This window comes from Condylura cristata, unplaced genomic scaffold (assembly GCF_000260355.1).
Source record: "Condylura cristata isolate star-nosed mole 26May11 unplaced genomic scaffold, ConCri1.0 scaffold00028, whole genome shotgun sequence".
Taxonomy (NCBI): Eukaryota; Metazoa; Chordata; class Mammalia; order Eulipotyphla; family Talpidae; genus Condylura; species Condylura cristata.
The window spans coordinates 1437698-1457089 of record NW_004567129.1 but is presented as its reverse complement, the minus strand read 5'-3'; the positions used below and the strand labels follow the sequence as shown (position 1 = coordinate 1457089).

The window sequence follows — 19392 nt, the reverse complement described above, 5'->3', positions numbered from 1 at the left end:
AAGGCTCCCAGGGCATAAGGACTCATGGACAAATTTCAACCTTGACTACACAAGGTTGTTTGTTTGATACACAACTGTACAACTTTCTCTTAATTTACTCCTTTTAAAAAAAGCACTAACTACTCTCTGCTAGCCTTAAATTAGCCACTAGCTTTTCTTTAGACAATCACTGCTAATACTGCAAACACAATTTATTACTACTCTAAGACCCCTAACAACCTTTTGCTAACAAGCTTCCCCTTTCCCAGACCCCTCTTCCTTTGAGTGATAACTAGACAGCTGTACACATGACAATTATCACAAAAACATATAATCTAGTATACCATAATTTGTTAAGAGAAGAATGCTTTTTTCCTTTGTCCTTGAGAACGTTTTATGGTGATATCTCATTAATTCACCCTATGCATTATTACAATTAACTACTTGCTACACAGTATAAATAAAGACCTGCTGAAGGAATGGCAGGAAGACTTGCACCCAACCCTGACTCCCGTGTCTTCCTCGCGCCCGCTCCTCTCTCCCCTTTTGGAATCTCCACTTGCCGACACCTTCCCATCTTAAGGTCCTGCCTTTGTTGCCTCCAGACACCTCAATAGTTGGAGCTGATCTCCAACAAAAAGGTCATGTTACAACATATACTTCAGTAACATCGTTGAAGATACAGCACCAATGCAACGATAGTGAAGGAAAGGATAAACAAATGGGACTACATCAAGTTAAAGAGCTTCTGTACAGCAAAAGAGACATTACAAAAAAACAGACATCCCACTGACTGGGAAAAATTTTTCTCACACAAAACTAGCAACAAAGGATTGATCACAAAAATTTACAGAGAACTGATGAAACCCAACAAAAATAAACAACCCCATCAAAAAATGGGCAGAAGAGCTAAAAAGACACTTCTCCAAAGAGGAAATGCAGATGGCCAACAAGCATATGAAAAAATGTTCAACATCACTTGTAATAAGGGAGATGCAAATTCAAACCATCACTTGTAATAAGGGAGATGCAAATTCAAACCACAATGACATACCACTTCACCCCAGTGAGAATGGCACATCGTCAAACAACTAGCAACAACAAATGTTGGCAAGGATGTGGAGAAAAAGGAACTTTCCTGCACTGCTGGTGGGAATGCAAACTAGTACAACCACTATGGAAAACTGTTTGGAGGTTTCTCAAACTGCATTTCCCTATGAGCCAGCAATCCCACTCCTAGGTATCTACCCAAAAGATACAAAAATACTAATTCAAAAAGACACCTGCACCCCCATGTTTATTGCTGCTTTAATTTACAGTTGGAAAGACATGGAATCAACCCCAAATGCCCAAAAGTAGATGACTGGATTAAAAAGATGCGGTACATATACATAATGGAATATTACTCTGCAACCAAAAAAATAAAAAATAAACACATGTCTTTTGCAACAACATGGATAGAGCTGGAAAAGATCAGGCTTAGTGAAATAAGCCAGAAAAGAAAAAGAAAAATACCAGAAGACTTCACTCATAGCAGGAGTATAAAGGACCAGGATAATAATGAACAATCACATACCAAAGATATCAGAGATATTTTGTGGGGATGGAATGAGGAATGGGATCAGAAACAGTGGAGGGAGGAAGTGCACTGGACTATGGTGATGGCACACGGGTGACTTGGTGATAGGAAGCCCACAGGGATTACAGGTAAGATAGAAAAAAAAAGTCATGTTAGTATTTATAATTGAAAACTGAATTTTAATTAATAATTCTCTTCTTTTTTTTTTTTAAAGATTTATTTATTTGTGCATACAGAACTGGGGTATAGGCCAGAGGCTCAGGGGCGGTGAGAGGCTTCATCAGAGACAGAGTGGGGAGCAGAACAGGCAGATCAACGAAGTACACTGCTGAGGGGAGCAGCAAGTGGGTCAGGAGAGGTCTGCCACGCCATGTGGTCACCTCCAGGGCAGGCGGGAATCGAACTCATGTGGAAGTGGCTTTAGCTTCTCAGTGCTGTGCTTTAACCCGCTGCACCACCAGGGAGGGCCATAGTTCTCTATTCTTAAGTAGAAATGTTAGCAGATATTTATAATGTCACAGAATATAGTAGTCATGATTTCTGATGGAGCTGGAAGGGATCATGCTTAGTGAAATAAGACCGAAAAATAAAGAAAAATACCAGATGATTTCATTAAAACTTTTCTTTATAAATATGAAAATATATTTGTATCATTTTTAAAAATACTTAAAACATTTTGTAAGTCTTTAAATGATATAACATTCACTCTCAGAACAGAAGAGAATGTAAAAATACAGAGCAGTTAACATCACTAAAGAAGTCATAGATATTTTTTTGCTCTTCCTTAAACAATTTATATTCTATAATTTAAGTTTCAGGGGAAAATTCCACTTACCATCGATCATCATGTAAAGGAAAAATATGGGAAATTCACATTCAATGCCATCAAATAGCTAAAATAGAAAATAAATGATTAAAAAACTCACAATTATTAATTAGAACAATTATATTTAGGACATACATAAAATATTTATAATAACAATGTTGGACAGATATTATAAGTTTAATTATTCTTTAAGATCCTGACAGCTCTTATCAAAAAAAAAAAGCACATTCATTTAATCCATCACACAGCAATCAATAAATATTTACTAAGTACTTAGTAATGACTGACACCAACTAGACAGAGCGCTCTGAAGACAAAAAGGTAGAGAATCTGCTCTCAAGGGCTCAGGGACTATTGGGGAGCCAGACATGTAAATAAACCACTGCCACATATTATGAGCTGTCTATATGGGGAAAACCAGGGACATCAGGAATGGAACTGAGTCTGGAGGCAAGGAAGCATTTATAGGGAAGTAGATGCTTTAAGTAATGTTTGATGGATTTCTCAACTAAGGGAACTAAGGGAACTTCACAAAGACAAGACAACAATACAAACTATGTATGCATGACAGTACAAAGTTTGTTAAAGAAATTATCAGCATTTCAGGATTTCTGAAATGAGGAAGGGAGAAGTAGTAAGATCTGAAGGTCAGCAGGTGGGCCAGGCCAGCAAGACCAGAAAGGGCCTAAGAAGTCATGCTAAAAGACTGAGACTTTGATCTGTAGGTGAAGAGAACCACTGCTGGATACTGAAAGGATCAGATCTACTTGTTGTATTTACTTGTTAGTATTAATGAGAGTTGTTGGACGGGAAAAAAGGGGACCAAGTGGAAGACTGCTGGAAGTGATCCAAAGATTAAAGATAGCAAACAAACAGATTTATCACCTTCATCACTTTTGAAATTTTAGCTCAAATAATTCTCCATTGTAGAATGTTTAGTAGCATCCCTGGTCTCTACCTCCTTGATGCCAGTAATACATGCCAAGTTGTGAGAATGATAAATGTCTGTGGATATTGCCAATACTCCTGGAGAGCAAACCTGTTCCTGGTTTTCAAGCACTAGCCTAAACCAAGGAGTTAAGAGATAGGGACAGACGTAAGATTTAAAGGTTAAATCTGTCAGCCTTGGGGAATGACAAAGTATCAGCCTTGGGGAATGACAAAGAGGGATAAATGAAGAGGAAGAACTTAGAATGAGTCTCAGATTTGGAGGACTAATATGAGACTTTTGTAAACCATACACCAAATAAGGGGTTAATTTCCAATACTGGACAGAAGAAATAGGCTGTAGGGCATCCAAGTGAAGGTGTAGGGTACCTTGTGGAAGGCTGTAAGGCATCATGAAGGCAGCTGAATACCTGGTAAGGCACTCAGGGGGAGAAATACGAGCTAGGTGATAGCCAATGCTATGACTGCATGGATAACAGGGATTAGAACTGAGGATGGAAGTCAGTAGAAGGTCTAAATGTAAGAGGAAGTAGAAGACCTTACAAGAAACTAAGACAGTGATTGAAGGAGAATTAGGAAGAGCATAAGGTGACATAACATAGAAAGTATTCCAGAAAAGAGAACTCAGTTAAGATGCTCAATTGCCAAGGAGAGTTTTAGTGAAACAGGGTCAGAAAAGTACCTACTGTACCATGGATGGACCTAGAAGATATTAGGCGCAGTGAAATAAGCCAGATGGAGAAAAACAATGAACGATTTTACTTGTAAGACAAAAAGAAATAAGACGAGAGATGCAGTGAAGCAAGTACATTCGATGGCAGAAAGCAGTGAAGCAATGATGAGGACGAAGCAAAAACAGCCGCCACATGATGCCAACTGACGATCGTCCATCCACTTTCCTTGGTGATGCTTAGCAGTAGCACTGCTGCTAAATGCATCCAAAGTGGAAAGTGTGCAGGGTAAGAGTTACAAGGGACTCAATTCAAATGTAAATGCTGCCAACTGACACAGGAATTGTATTATATAGGAAAGAAAACAGTATTAAAGAGAGAAATGTATCTCTTGTTTCAAACTAACACTGCTGAAAGTTTTTAAAAGGTACACAACAAAATGGCTCCTTGTGCGCCCAGATGGCAGTTGTGGCATTAAATACATTGACAGCTTATCTAATTGTCTTGCAAACTAAATGTATGTAACTGACAAATTACAAAGTATAATGTTGCTGAGAACATTTTTATAGAGATAGATTATGGGACGTTACCTATCTTCAGTGAGCACTGTGCATATGCACATGCATATGACTATGCATAAAAAGATAATTTCTAATCTACTCCACTACAGCAAAGTCTTCAGCAATGGGATGCTCACTTACCTTTTTTTAAGCATTACAGAAAAGTTTATAAGCAGGTATTATAAAGCTTGGTATATTGGTATTTGAAATAAAAAATATTTAAAAAATAGAGGACTAAACTTCAGAATGAAGAGTTTAAGTGAAACAGAAAATGTACTTGCTTAATATACTGAATGCTGGACCACAAATAAACATTTTTCTCTTATATATGACAAATCGTATAGAGCAAGCTGGCAAAGTACTGAAGCGCAATAGAAAAATGATCAGGGCTCTTCTGCCTCCCTGTAACAATGTAAGTGCCGCTCTTTTCCTTTTTCCCTTTCCTAATGAGCCTCTCATTGTGTCAAATGTAAAAGAAAAGTAAAAAAAAATGAAAGACAAATGATCATTGAGTGAATCAACATGTCCTAATAAGAGCAAATGAACCTACCTCACTGGTAGTAAGAGCTAAACACACTGAGTGCTAACTAGATGCCAAGCGCCATTTACGTACATTAGGTTATAAAATCCTCAATAAGGGGACCAATAATATTCAGTAGTACAATTATTTTACCAATGAGGAATATTAAACACAGAGATGTTAATTAATTTGCCCAAGGCCATGACAGAACAAGAATTCAAAGACAAGAAGCTTGCCTCTTGCTCCTGACCACCTGCTATGCACAGGGGATATTTTTTGATACCTTAATTTCAGCTGGTTTGTAGTAACGTCTGTTAGGATCTTCCAATGACGTTCTATATCCATCTCTCAAGAATCGCTTAAATCCGTATTTTCCTTTCAATTTTCTAACCACTTTGTCAAGTGTCTGGCTAAACAGCGCTTCATCATCCAGGGCAAACGCAGGGTAACTGATGCAGGGCAGCAGGGCAGCGTCCGTGTTCTGGTGCAGTAAGAAAAAAAAAGGCAACATTAGGACCTACACCTATAGGCCCGACACACTTGAGAAGATTCCAGAGACAAAGACTGAGCAAGGGTCTCTGACAGTGGCCGGGCACATGGGTGTTTCTATGACACAGTTTAGTGGAGCTAAAGATGCACAAATACTTTCTTCATTAACAAGGAGTATTTCAAGGTTCATGCTGCACCTAAACTTCAAAATTAAGGCAATATGTAAAATTTATGACGAAAAATTAGTTACTTTAACTGAGCTTTTCCTAACAATTTGTTTGTAACAGTGAAAAACAGAACACAATCTATTTCATGAACAAATCTGTAGTTATGAAAATATATATTGTAGAAATATTTACTGATATATGAATACATTCATTCATAGAACTAAGTTGTTAAAGCAAAAGAAACAGTAACTTTCCAGTTTTGTAAAATAAAAATGTTACATGAACACACCAAAATTTTATGTGAAAACCTATAAACTCAAATGCTGTCACTTTAAGATTGTAGCTGAGTGGCAGAATAATGCATGGACATTATATTATTATTTATTTGTGGATTTTATTATTCATTTATAATAATCTGGCATGACTTCTATAAAACTATTATTTTTTTAATAATTAAATGATTCTATTTTGGGTGCTTTCTAAGAATAAAGTCACAGATAACCCCTAGAAAACTATAATTAGGTATATTAAATTTTGTCAGATAAAGGAAAAAGGTTAATTGAAAAGAAACATGCCAAGTAATTTTACTCTAAAGAAATATAAATTATGAAAATGCGTTTTCTAAAAAAATTTTGGCTGTTAACCACCAGATAGAAATCTACATATATATGTCAGTCATATGCATATATGTAAGTACTATTGCTCCACAAAAAGCTCAAAGGACAAAGCAGCTTTGTCCACAGCTCTGCTCACTTCCTGAATAAGACCTCCAAGGCCAGGGAAGTGTGGGGCAATGGTCTTCTCATCTTTTTGGCAACTTCTAGCATTTTAGAGGACTTTCTTGGAAAAGTAAACAACGTAACAGATCATACCGACTTGTTATAAAACTATCTCACATGGGGGAAGTAATCTAATTTCATTCTCATCTAGACTGTCAGTAATATAACTTAAAGGCAATCACAGAATAAGAGGAATTCTAATTAAATGCTTAAATATCTGGGATAAAAATGAAAATGAATTCTGAGAGCCATGCCTTATAATTGAAAAGAGGAAACACTAACAAGCTAAGCACATTGGATAGCAAACTTAGATGTGGATTCTAGTTACTTATTAGCTATGAAAAATCCTAGACAAATTCATTTAAATAAATTTCCTTTGTTTTTTTAGTTTGTCATTTATAAAATGAGAACAATAATCTTAGTTTTATGTACCTTATAGGGAATGAAAATACCTTAGGAAAAAAACTTCCTGCCTGGAATGCTTTGAAAAGGGAAGCCAATAAATAGTATCTCTGATTAGATTTGCAGAAAGAAAAATCTCTCTTTTGCATGGAGTCTTGAAGGCAAGGGGTTTGATCGGGCAACTATTAATATTCCACAGTTTTGCTATATATTTTATTCTAACTAAAAGGATAATGTGTTATATCCAGTCCTACAATTCTTTAGAAAAGAATGTCCTGTAAAGACAAGATACCAAATTGCTATCTTAAGATTTACCTTTCTAACAGCAATATTCAACTCTTTTTTCCCTCAGTGAATCAGAGCAACCAAATGGAAGTTAAAAGTAAGCAAACATGTATTTATATATTTAGCTCTACTCTGTAAAATTACTATCAATTCTCTTTAAATTGTGCATGTAGAAAACTAATGCATTTTTGAAGTTAAGAGCAAATTTTGATATGATCTTATGTAAAGCATAAGATTAATCTATCCATTTACAAACTTGTTAATTAAAATTTAACTTTTTACTTACGAAGCAAATTTTTTTATTGAAAAGTATGCAAGTGTAGGTAATAATTAAAAGCAGAGTGAGGCTAAAGTCTGGTATCAATCAATGCAAATGGAGAAAAGGCATATATACATAAGAGCCTGTAATAAGAAAGCCCCACCTCTACCATGGATGAATAGTGCTTAGATGTCTGAGGGATACTAAAGCCAAAGAATAAAAAAAGGGAAAGTAAAGCTTGTTTTTTGTTTAAAACATGTGAATAAAATAATGTGCCAAGATATAAATATATATATACATATATATATATCTCACATGGGATCTGGATTCCCTGGGTAACAATGAACACAATGTCTGCCTATTGCGATTGTGAGCATCGAGATCCACAAATATCACTGACCAGGAACAGCCCTGGAATGAGAAAGAGAAAAACACATTCTAAATTAAGAAAAAAGAGCTGGCAGGATATCAGGCATTTTGACTGGAAACATTTCTTAAAAGTACATTGGTTGCCTGTGAGAGCAGCATTACAGAAGATTTAAATTTTCAGTATTTCTCAAACTTCTTGCAATAAACATCAATTTTATAATCACAAAAATATAATTTTCACATTTTCCTTATTTCTTCTTTGCATTGATTACAAGATAAGAATACTTATTTTAAAAGAATATACAAATGATGTATCTAACATTTTCACAAAGATTAAACAAGAATAAACTAATTCACTAATTCTAAATTGTATGAACCTAGTAAAGAACAGTGATTATATGATCAAGCTAAATAAATTAAGATATAAATCAGGATTATGGAGTAAAAAAAAACTACTTGATTAAAATAGGAAGACAGAAGAACCTCAAGTAATAACAATACAAAAAATTTATGGTGTGCTTTATGCTTCAGGATTCTCATTTAATCCCATATATTAATATTGATATTATTATCCTAACTTTATGAAAAGAATTCTAAACCTTAGTTTAACAAGCAAGGGTTCAAAAACAATTTTGGACACAGACACCCAAACCTTAATCGTTATATAAACATTAGTTACATAGTTTTACATACTGAAAAATATTTCAAGAATCAAAAACTTGAACAAAAGGACAGGTGTTTAAAAAAAAAGTCAATTTGTCTGTTAAACAAGTTAAAAACTTTTCATTATTTAGCCATTACAGCTTTCCATATTTAAAAGCACTCATAAATATACGTGGTTTTAGTCTTTACTTGGGAGTTAAATGCAGAGAATGAAATTATATTCCAAAGCCTGTTCCCATCACAAGACAATACTCAGAAAAGTACACAGGAAAGGAAGAAGATGACAATCACAAATTTCAGACTGCTTCAATATTACCTTCTTAATCACCCCAAATTTCATCAACTTCAAAGATGTATTCACCCTGAAACTAAAATACTTTGAACCATCTCAAAAGTGTTTGCTGTGATCATGGAGACTGGGACAGATGGTTCAGTGCAGCAATATGTCATCAGTGAAACTTAAAGTCCCTGTGACAGTGGCTAGACAGAATCATCTTCTAGCATATTTACTAGACTACAATCACAGAAACTCTGTTTTAGGAGTCAGTTTGGCTGCCAGTCTTAAAATAGGTTCTTCACATGGAAAGAGGCTATTACAGAAGAGTTTAATCAGCTACTCTGTAGTAACATATACATATAGAACTTCCTTTCATGTTCCTGTCTTTAATTGAAGAAATCAGCATAATGACAAATGAGCTAAGGCCAGACAGACTCTAAAGGTGGTGACAAGAAAGATTTCTCATGGTATGCAAAGTATTCAGGCTATACAGATATACTGAGCTTCCTTTGAAAACTGCAGGGCTAAAAATCAATGTCTGATAATTTAAAAAGGGTGATAATTAAATCCATATGTAGGTTCTCCTTGATGACTTAAAAACAAATTAAGTTCTGAGTAGGAATAACGGCTACCCAACATGTTGGGTTTTATCCTTCTATAAATCCAAGCCATAAGCCAAAAGCATGGTATATTTTTTATTTAGAAAAGCCAACCAATACATAGATAGCTAGTTTTGATCTCAGTGTTAAAACACAGCAGTATGATGAAATAATTTTTCCCCGTTGCACATATTTTTTAGAGGCTGGCCGGGAAGAGACTGAACAAATGTTTTGATGAATTTAGATATATAAGTCATTTATTTATGGTCAGAAAATAGAAGTTGGATGTTTATATTAATCAAATTAAGGCAAGAATTTCCAAATTTTCCATTTCACTTCATTATTGATATATTATTCTATTTAGATTTTATCATTTAAAAATTTAGTTCACAGCAGACTGATGCAGCATTCAATTAACTTTATTAATTACCAGCCTAAGGATAAATAAGTCCCATTATTTGCTTATTCACAAGTTTCCAACATCTCAAACTCATTCATTTCTGTGCTGCCTTGTTCCAACCATCCTACTTGCTTTCCCACCAACTGCCCAACTTCAAATCCTAGCTACAGTCCTCACCTTCTTCCTAAGTGCCCCAAGTTCCTTTTTTCCCCCTGCTAACATCAGAGGTTTATTGTCATCATTATTCTTTCATCCCAGAAAGTCACTGGGCTCACAGTCGTACACTGCCATGCATAAGCCTGTTTTCTGCCTCTCATGGCATCCCAAATAGTGAGCCTAATGGTGCTGCTTGTCTAGTTCAGCTGTTACATGTGTTAATTAGGCTGTCTGCAATAGCGCCGTCTCCTCTGACATACGTGCATTTTAGGATATGCTGCCTCCATATTAGTATCCACCCCTCAGCTACATACACCTACATATGCAGCCCACACACATGCAAAGTTCCTTTCCTTACTACCCACTGTTCAAAATTCTGTCTTCACTCTACTTTTCTCAGAAAGCTTTCATTGATCTTTTAACCGTAATTTTAAAAGCATTGAATTACTTTATTCTGCACTCTGAGTCTGGGTTATTAAGACACTGCCAGCATTGTTCTCCAGTTGTAATTTCTCAGTCTTGGTTACATACTGGAATAACTTGAGGAACTTAAAAACAAAACTGATAACTGATTATACCTCTAGAGATTCCTATTTAGTTGATGTAAGGGAGTCCTTGGCATTCAGATTTTTCTAACCCACCCAGAAATTTTCATGTGCAGCCAAGGTAAAAAACAACTGTTCTAAGCAGAGTTAATTTTTGACCTTATTTATTTAGCTCATTTCTGTTTCTGGGAGAGCTATGTACTAAATATTTCCTGAGTTGCCTAGTCCTTGATTATTTCAGATAGAAATATGAACAAATAACATTTTATTCCTTTAGCCAAGCAAATGTCACATATTGTAAGATGAGCTTCTCCATCTTGAGTTTTCACAGGATAATATCAGAGATGGTCCTAGTTGCACAAATACCCTTTATCTTTGTTTTTGATGTGAAGAATTACAGAAACCTGACTTTGAAAATGATAAAATTTCCATCTTTTAACAGGTAAATTTTAAACCTTAGAAATTTATCTGCTAAACAGAAGCATATTGCACATGTGATCTTAGTAGTTAATCTAATATCACCTCATGTACATTTAAGAACAGCGGTCTAATTACAAGTCAGTGACTGGGAAATTAACTGACAAAACAACAAAATGCTCTTATTGAGATGAAAGCCCAAGTTAACCTCCTGAAGACTTGTAATTTTAGATCAAATGGGTCTTATCAGTTATTTCTAGAACACTGTTCATACAATGTTCTTATATGCGTGTCTTAAATTAATTTAGAGCTTTTGAACAGTACATTCCTGTTATAAAATAAGTCTTGGGAATAAAATATAAAGCACGAAAACTACAGCTTGAAACACTGCATTGTATATTTAAAAGTTGCTAAATGAGTAGATACTAAAAGTTTTCATCCCAAGAAAAAAAGGTTTAACTAGGTACAGTGAAGCAAGGTAACTAGACTTATGTGGTGACCATTTTTCATTATATACAAATATCGAATCACTATATCATACACCTGAAGTTTAATGTTATATACCGATTATAGCTAAACAAAAAATAAATGAAATTTAAAACTAAGAAGAACATAGCTTAGGCATTCTCACAGAACACAATCTACCTCTAAGAGTAGGAAGCATTCAAAGCCCAAAGTATCCTACACTGACAGTCGATCTTCCAGGTTCATTAAGGACTGGCTTTGGTTAATTCTGGTTCTGCATCTCCACTGTATGACCCATGGAAGTCACGTCATCTCTGACCATTCATTTTGAGAGAAAGATCTTTCTGGCTCCAAAAATTGTTCACCTGTTGGGCACCCAGAATGAAGTATGCTCCCTTATCCCAATCCTTTCAAGTCTATGGTCATCCTTAAATCTTCAAATGCTGGAGTTGGCCAGAGTCCATCACCCAGTGGAAGTGGAAGCATAAAAACAGAGTTCGTATATGTAGAGAGAGGAAGAGAGGAGCTGTACTACCATATTCTAACTTGAAACTCTTTAAAATTTAAGACTTGAGACACTTATTTTTATATTTGGCTTGTAGTACTGTAATTGCCATAACAAAAACCTTGTCACATTGTACATGACTGCATAATTTCCTACGTTATCTTTAGCAACTTAGCATATTAATAGCTAAGGATTAATTTTAATGTAGTTGGACATTTCTTTTGCCCTCTCTATGACAGAAATATTTGTAAAAATTTCTATAGAAATTAGCCTGTTTCTTGATCCAGAAAGTAACCTGTACTCAAATGTCTTATTCTCTTCCCTTGACAATTCAATCACAATCATTTGATTAGAAGCAGAAACTGGTTAAAGATCATATGAAAATTTAAGGCAACCGTTAAGGTATTCCCTCTTATTCTGAAGAAAATGAGATTTAGACATATGACTAAAGCCAATTGAGGGTTCCAATTCTTTGTCTGTACATGTTACACAAGTTCCTCACACAAGTTCCTCCTTTGTATGAGACAGTCATAAAGCTGAAACCAACATGAGAAATAATATGGCTAATGTGAGGCACATAGTGGGAAGAATATTTAAAAGTATGACAGCCAACAAGAGACTGTAAGGGAAAGCTATCAAACAAAGAAAAGAGAATTCTTTATTGACAATTTTTGTTTTAAATTTAACAAGTTTTAGTAGGAAAACTAAAATTTAACTGCCAAGTTATAGTTAAGGGAAAGACAGTTCACAATGGGCTATGATATAAGTTTTAGACATCCTATGATCATAAAGAATAAATTGGTGAATGAATAAAACACACAATTCAAAAAAAACAATTGCTATTGCTTTTTTACCTGGTTGCCAAAGAGGTTGAATCCATTAATTGCTTCTAAAGCTGCTTTTGCTAGGCCAACAGAGCTAAAAGAGAAAAAGGAAATACTTTATAAAACTAATATATCTGGCTACAAAATAAGAACCATTACCTGATGTATATTAACGAGCAAGATTCTTTATTAACACTTATAACAACTTTTGTAAGAAGAATAATGTCTAAGAGACTTCAATCTGACATTTCACTATTTTAATTTTTCTTTTTTATAGCTAGTGATCTTCTGGGGAAAATATTTCTAAGTTCACCTTGATCTAAACAAATGGCTTTACTATTGATGGAAGGAGTTTTATTTCCAGTATCATTTGTACTCATTAGCTGAAGAAAAAGGAAAGATGAACTTTAGGGGAAGGTGTATTACGATGACACACTCAGGGATAACTACCATCAGTTCAGAGCAGTATAACAGAGCTTTCCTGATGTCAATTTAGAAACTTTGAAAAGATCTTGCTTGTCATACATTTACCGTAGAACACACACAGTTAAACATAACACTTAAAATGCTCTTTGCTTGGGGCCCAATCAAATAGGGATTGTTTTATAGGGATTATCACTGAATAACTGATCACCATACTGCTCATATTTTCATATATCTTCTCTTTGTAATAAAATGTGTATTTCTTTGACCTTTCAAATGCCACATACAAATGGATTGGAAACTGAGAAGACCCAAAATAGATTAAAAGCATAAATGTCAGCCCTCCCTGGTGGCGCACTGGGTTAAAGCACAGCATTAAAAAGCTAAAGCCACTTCAGCATAAGTTCAATCCCCACTCCAGAGGTGACCCACATGGTGCGGCAGACCTCTCCTGACAAGACCATTGTTCCCCTCAGCAGTGTTTTTCATCAGTCGGCCTATTCGGCTCCCCACTCTGTCTCTGGTGGATCCTCTCACCGCCACTGCACCTCTGGCCTGTAACCCAGGTCTGTATGTATAAGTAAATATTTAAAAATCAATTTATTAAATTAAATACCGATCATCATTTTAGCATTTCTCTAAAACAGTGATTATCAATATTTGGTTCTCATAGCAGCAGAATTACCTAGGCACTTGCTAAAGATTCCAGTTCTCATTTTTTTCTGAGACTGGGGCCCAAAAGCTAGTATGTAAGTCTTCCAGGTGCTTGGAATCTTATATTCACAGATACAAGCTACTCAAGGGATCATGATCTATATTTTTCTAATGTTACTTACATGAAACGTTACCAAGTAAGCATTATTTTTATTATAGAATAGTAAATAGGTCAGAAACTTACTGTAAAATACATGAATAGGAAAGTGGAATAGACATAAGTTTCCCCATCCCTCATACAAAAAGGCTTGGAGAGATGAAAAGCAAACTGGTCAAGAACCTCAGCAGTCTCAGAACAACATGAGGTTAAGTTTCCTTGTTCCCTCCATCTACCATATGTAGAGCTGAAAAAGCTAATAAGCAGATGTCAGCAGGTGCATACAAAAATATCCTGCAATCTCTAGCAAAAGGACCAGGAAAAGGGCAATCTAAAAACACAGAAGACTTCTAGATAGTACTCATTCTGAAAAAAATGTGGCCACCTCCATTCTTCTCCTGTGCATGGTGAGTGGGAAACCTAGACATCTATATTTACAAGTCTATAAGGAAGAATCATGCCCAACTGCCAACCCTTTCAGCAACGATGGTGCCAAAGAACTCCAAGGAGGAAGTCATATCATCCATTACTGATGGATGGTCTCCTCCCTCACACACACCTCAGTGTCAACAGATACCACAGACAGAGTCATTACTCCACAATAAACCCTTCAGTACTAAGTTGAACATTACCTTTCTGCTGGTGAATATCACCTTCCTGCTGGGATAGCATCGAGGATGTCCAACAGAGGTCACGACTATAAAGGCCAGCTATAAAGAAGTCACGTAGCTATAGAGGCAAACTAAGAATCAGAAGTGAAGGATTCTGATGTTTCCAGACAAGGAGGTCTCAATAGAGGCCTAGTGGGACATCAGACATCCCACCCAGCCCAAACAGTAATGAGGAGTCTTTGTCTTGAACACTCAAAAAAACCTGGTCTGACATTTCCATTTGGCAGTAATGGGGTGATAAATCTACCTCCTTCCCCTGCCAGAGAGATATCAAAACAGTTACACTGAAAATAGAATGTTAAGATAAGATCAATGGTCTTAGAATGTAATATTCATAATATCCATGTGTCAATCAAAAATCTCATCATAACTAAAACCAGTAAGACCTCAACTTGTATGAAAAGACAATCCATAGATGATAAAACTGAGATGAAAGAGAAGTTAGAATTATCTAAGATTTTTAAAGCAGTCACAGTAAAATTCCTCAAAAAATGGACTGAGTGACAGTGAAATGATTATCAAGAACCACAGAGGGTAAAAGATTATGGCACAAGAATTTTTAGTCTTGAAAGAAAAAAACCTGTTAATTCAGAATCTTATAATAGGAAATACATCCTGTATCAACCTATTTGTCTAATTTTGGATCTCATATATATATATATATATATATTTTAAAGACATCTGTCAGCAGCAAATCTATCCAAAAAGAATAGTTAAAGGATGTTCTTTAAACAGAAAGGAAAGGAAAAGAAGGGAAGAGATGGGAAGAGAGAAAGCAAGCAAGCAGTGTTAGAATAATCAAAAAATGAAGAAACAATATGCTAAGAAAAAATATGGGTATATACAACAGGCTTTTCTTCTTTTGAATTTTATAAGTTATATTTAGCAGTTACAGCAAATTATTGTGGTTCTACTTGTGTGTAGAGAAAATATTTAAAATCACTGTATTATAAATGGGGCAGGAACTAAGATATAAATGGAGACAAGATGACTCAATTTTACTTCCAATTGGAAAAATGGGAACATCAATACACTGAGTTATTATGTATATATAATGTAATATACAGAAAATTACTAAAAAGGTATACAAAACAATATATTCAAAACCACCATGGGAAAATAAAATGGAATTCTAAAGAATTTTAAAAATACATAGGAAGGTAGGAAGAAGAAAACTGAAAAATGAAAAGAATAAACACACATATATAAAATAAAATGTAAAGGTCTAAATACCTCAACTAAAAGAAATTAGTTGATTAATGATCTATAAAATTATCCAATTATATACTGCCTATAAGAAACTCATATCAAATATGACAATGGAAGAAGATTAAAAGTAAAGAGATCAAGCAAACATTAATCAAAAGAAAACTGTAGCAACTATTATTAATATCAGATAAAGTAGGCTTCAGAGCAAAGAAAATTACTGGAGACAGAAAGAGATATTACACAATGATATAAGTCAATTTGCCAAGAAGATTTAGCAATCTTCAATGTATATGCACCAAATGACAGCTACAAAATATATTAAGCAAAACTGATATAACTGAAATGACAAAGTCAAATCTACATTTATTACAGGAGACTTTAATATCCTCTGTTGATAACTAGTAGAGCAAGTAGAAAATTAGTAAGAATATAGTAGAATTAAACACCATCAAACAACAAACTATAAAAATATATATTTTATGCTATTTTAGTATATTTATTTGTTATTTTTTTTTTTTAAGATTTATTTATTTTTATTTGTGCATACAGAACTGGGGTACAGGCCAGAGACTCAGGGGCGGTGAGAGGCTTCACCAGAGACAGAGTGGGGAGCAGAACAGGCAGATCTACGAAGTACACTGCTGAGGGGAGCAGCGGGCGGGCCAGGAGAGGTCTGGCTCGCCATGTGGTCTCCTCCGGGGCAGGCGGCAGGCAGGAATCGAACTCATGCGGAAGTGGCCTCAGATTCTCAGTGCTGTGCTTTAACCCGCTGCGCCACCAGGGAGGGCCATGTTATTTTTTCAATCTAATTTTTTCTTACAATGTTTTCTTTCTTAGGTGTAGTTTTCACAGAACTTCCAACACCAATTCACCTGTGTACCATCACCATGGTCCCTTGGGCTCTTCTCACCTTCATTTTGATCCCTTTCCTGCCCCCTCCCCTAAGAATTTCTCTGATTTATAGTTGTCTGATAAACAGTATTAAAAAAAAAAATTCTTGCTATGGACTAAATTGTATATCTCCAAAATCTAAGCCCCAATATGACATATTTGGAGATGGCTTTTAGGAAAGACAATATGATTTAGATTAGCCCATGAGGACTGGACCATATGATAGATTTAGTGCTTTATAAGCAAAGATACCAGAAAGGTTGCTTTTTCTCCCTCCCTGACATCTAAGGACCTAGCAAGAAGGCAGTCATCTATAAATCAGGAAGTGACTTCTCACCAGAGAAACTTCACTGGACTTCTCAGACTCCAGATTATGTGAACTTATTTCCTGCTATTTAAGCTAGCCAATACTTTGTTATGGTAGTGCAAACTGACTTACGCAATTCTGTATTAGTCAATTCTGCATTGTGCAACTGAATACAACTTTTTTTTTTTTTCAAATGCCCACCAATGATAGGAACATTTATCTTATCTTGGACACACACACACTCCAAAAGATAACTGTCAAAAATGTAAAAGAACTGAAACCACACTGTGTTATCTGACCACAATGAAATCAAACTAGAATCAACAAAGAAATATAACAGGATAATTTTACAATACTTGTAATCAAAACAAAATGTTTCAATATAACCCACATGGATCAGAAAGTATGTCTCAAATGAAATTCAGAAGTACATAAACTGAATGAAAACTAAAGGCAAAGCTCAAGCAGTTCTGAGAAGGAAATTAACAGCACAAAAATGTACACAGAACAAGAGGAAAAGAGCCTCAAATCAACTATCTCATTTTGAAGAAAAATCACATTGGGTTTAAGATTCTACCCCACTAACTTAAAAGTCATTCCGTATTTCATTGTCAGTGAAGGAAGTATGTGATGCCACTATTACCGCTATTAAATAAATTCCACAACAACTCACAGGATACTGCTAGTACACTCAAGGCAAGAACAGCACAGCCTCTTTCCATATCTAAAGTCAAGGTCTGGAACCTAAAGGAATACCTTTCAAGTGACAAATACATGATGGGATAAAATGAGTCTGCAAATTCTTTGGCACTTCCCCATTAAGAAGTAGAGTGTGAGTTCCTTCACTAGAATATGACTTGGTCTCACTGACTCTAACAAATCATGAGCCACATGATTTTTGAGGCCATAGCAGGCAGTACAGCTCCAGCCTAGCCATCTTTTGGGGACCTGTACAGTGGATCCATCACCATGCTGTAAGGCAGTGCCTGCCAACTCCTGTCATCAATCAGATGCTTGAGAGTGTAAGATGACTCCAATCTCAGCCACACCTGATGGCAATGATGAAAAGATCTTGCCCTTGAACCGTCCAGTTCAGCCAATCCTCAGAATTATGATATTTAACTGCTGTTTGATGCCTAAGAGTTTGACATTTGGTTTTTTTGTGATAAAGAACCTAAACTAGATTCCTAATCCTATCATATATGCAAAAGAATTAGCCCAACTATACTTAGCCTTGCATACTCAAAATGGAAAGCTAGTACCCACACAAAATTCGAAGAGCCTCAATTCATGTGGAAGCATTTATTGTCAACTGATTTTATTGCATAAGGTGTTCCTGATGTCCTGAGAGTTCTCTGTTAGTCTTCAATGCAGAAACAATTCTACATATTTATTTGCGTAGATCAGCAAACCTCTACTTACTTACAATGCTATTAAGTGTTAAGTGTTATTAAGACTACTTCCATAGTTTTGAAATAAGAGAGAAAGTAACTTGTTCAAAAGGTAAAAACACAATTTTGCACTAGAAGAGATACACGATATAGCTAGTCCAAGGTTCTGTCTATAACAAGCTGTACAAAAAGGCAGCTAGAGAATAAATTTGGAAATTGTCTCCAAGGATTACAAAATATTGAATTCTTTCTACTGTAACATTCTTTCCCCACACAAATGGTTTAAAAAATGGACTTAATTGAAATCATAAATATGTTAATTTATTAGCACTGGTTTTTTAAATCTCTGGCAAAGGCAAGTTATTTAAAAATTCAAGCACACTCCTAGTATGATCTTCTACTTTACTGGTGAATATAATAAATATATAAATTGTATAAATTAAAAATATTTTACTGGCACAACAAATTCACAATATTAAATTATTACGATTACTATTGAAGAGATTTAATACTAAATGATTTATCAATAGATCATTTACCAGTTTGATTCTGGCAAGGAGTTAAAGTAAAATTTGCTTGGAAGAGAGGTTGCAATAAGGTGATTTGTTGTATAAATCAAGGCTTTTCTAGAAAAGATGGTAGGTTTGTGCTAAGTGACTTATAACCCACCAGGGAATCCTAAGAATTAACTGGCAAGCATGGGAACTAAATTCATAATCTGCTCATAAACACTATTTTAACTCCCTGAGCTACCCAATGAAACTTCCTGAAAGAACAAGGACTTTATGGTACTCTGGTTTTAATGGATGTTCATGAATTGTATAGCATGGTAAAAATATATAAAATGAAGCAGAATTGATGGATAGTTGCTTCTATCATAGCTCAATGACTGGAACATCAAAAGAGACTTATGGAGACTAAGTAGTGCCTTTAAATAATAAGCACTGTATGGAATAAAATTGTCACTAAAAGTATCTTAAGCTGAGTAAAGTGCTACAATGATGG

General features: G+C 35.2%; 1 protein-coding gene across 3 annotated transcripts in view; it reads right to left on the bottom strand.

Moving 5' to 3' along the window:
• Positions 1–19392, bottom strand: part of PHKB (phosphorylase kinase, beta) — a 199894-nt gene that overhangs the window by 107015 nt on the left and 73487 nt on the right. For all 3 annotated transcript variants that reach the window (XM_004690319.2, XM_012730657.1, XM_012730656.1), the window contains 4 exons: positions 12715–12778; positions 7780–7875; positions 5367–5564; positions 2394–2451 (listed from right to left, as the gene is read on the bottom strand). In XM_004690319.2, the coding sequence (XP_004690376.1) occupies positions 2394–2451; positions 5367–5564; positions 7780–7875; positions 12715–12778 (416 nt within the window). The remainder of the gene's footprint in view (positions 1–2393; positions 2452–5366; positions 5565–7779; positions 7876–12714; positions 12779–19392) is intronic.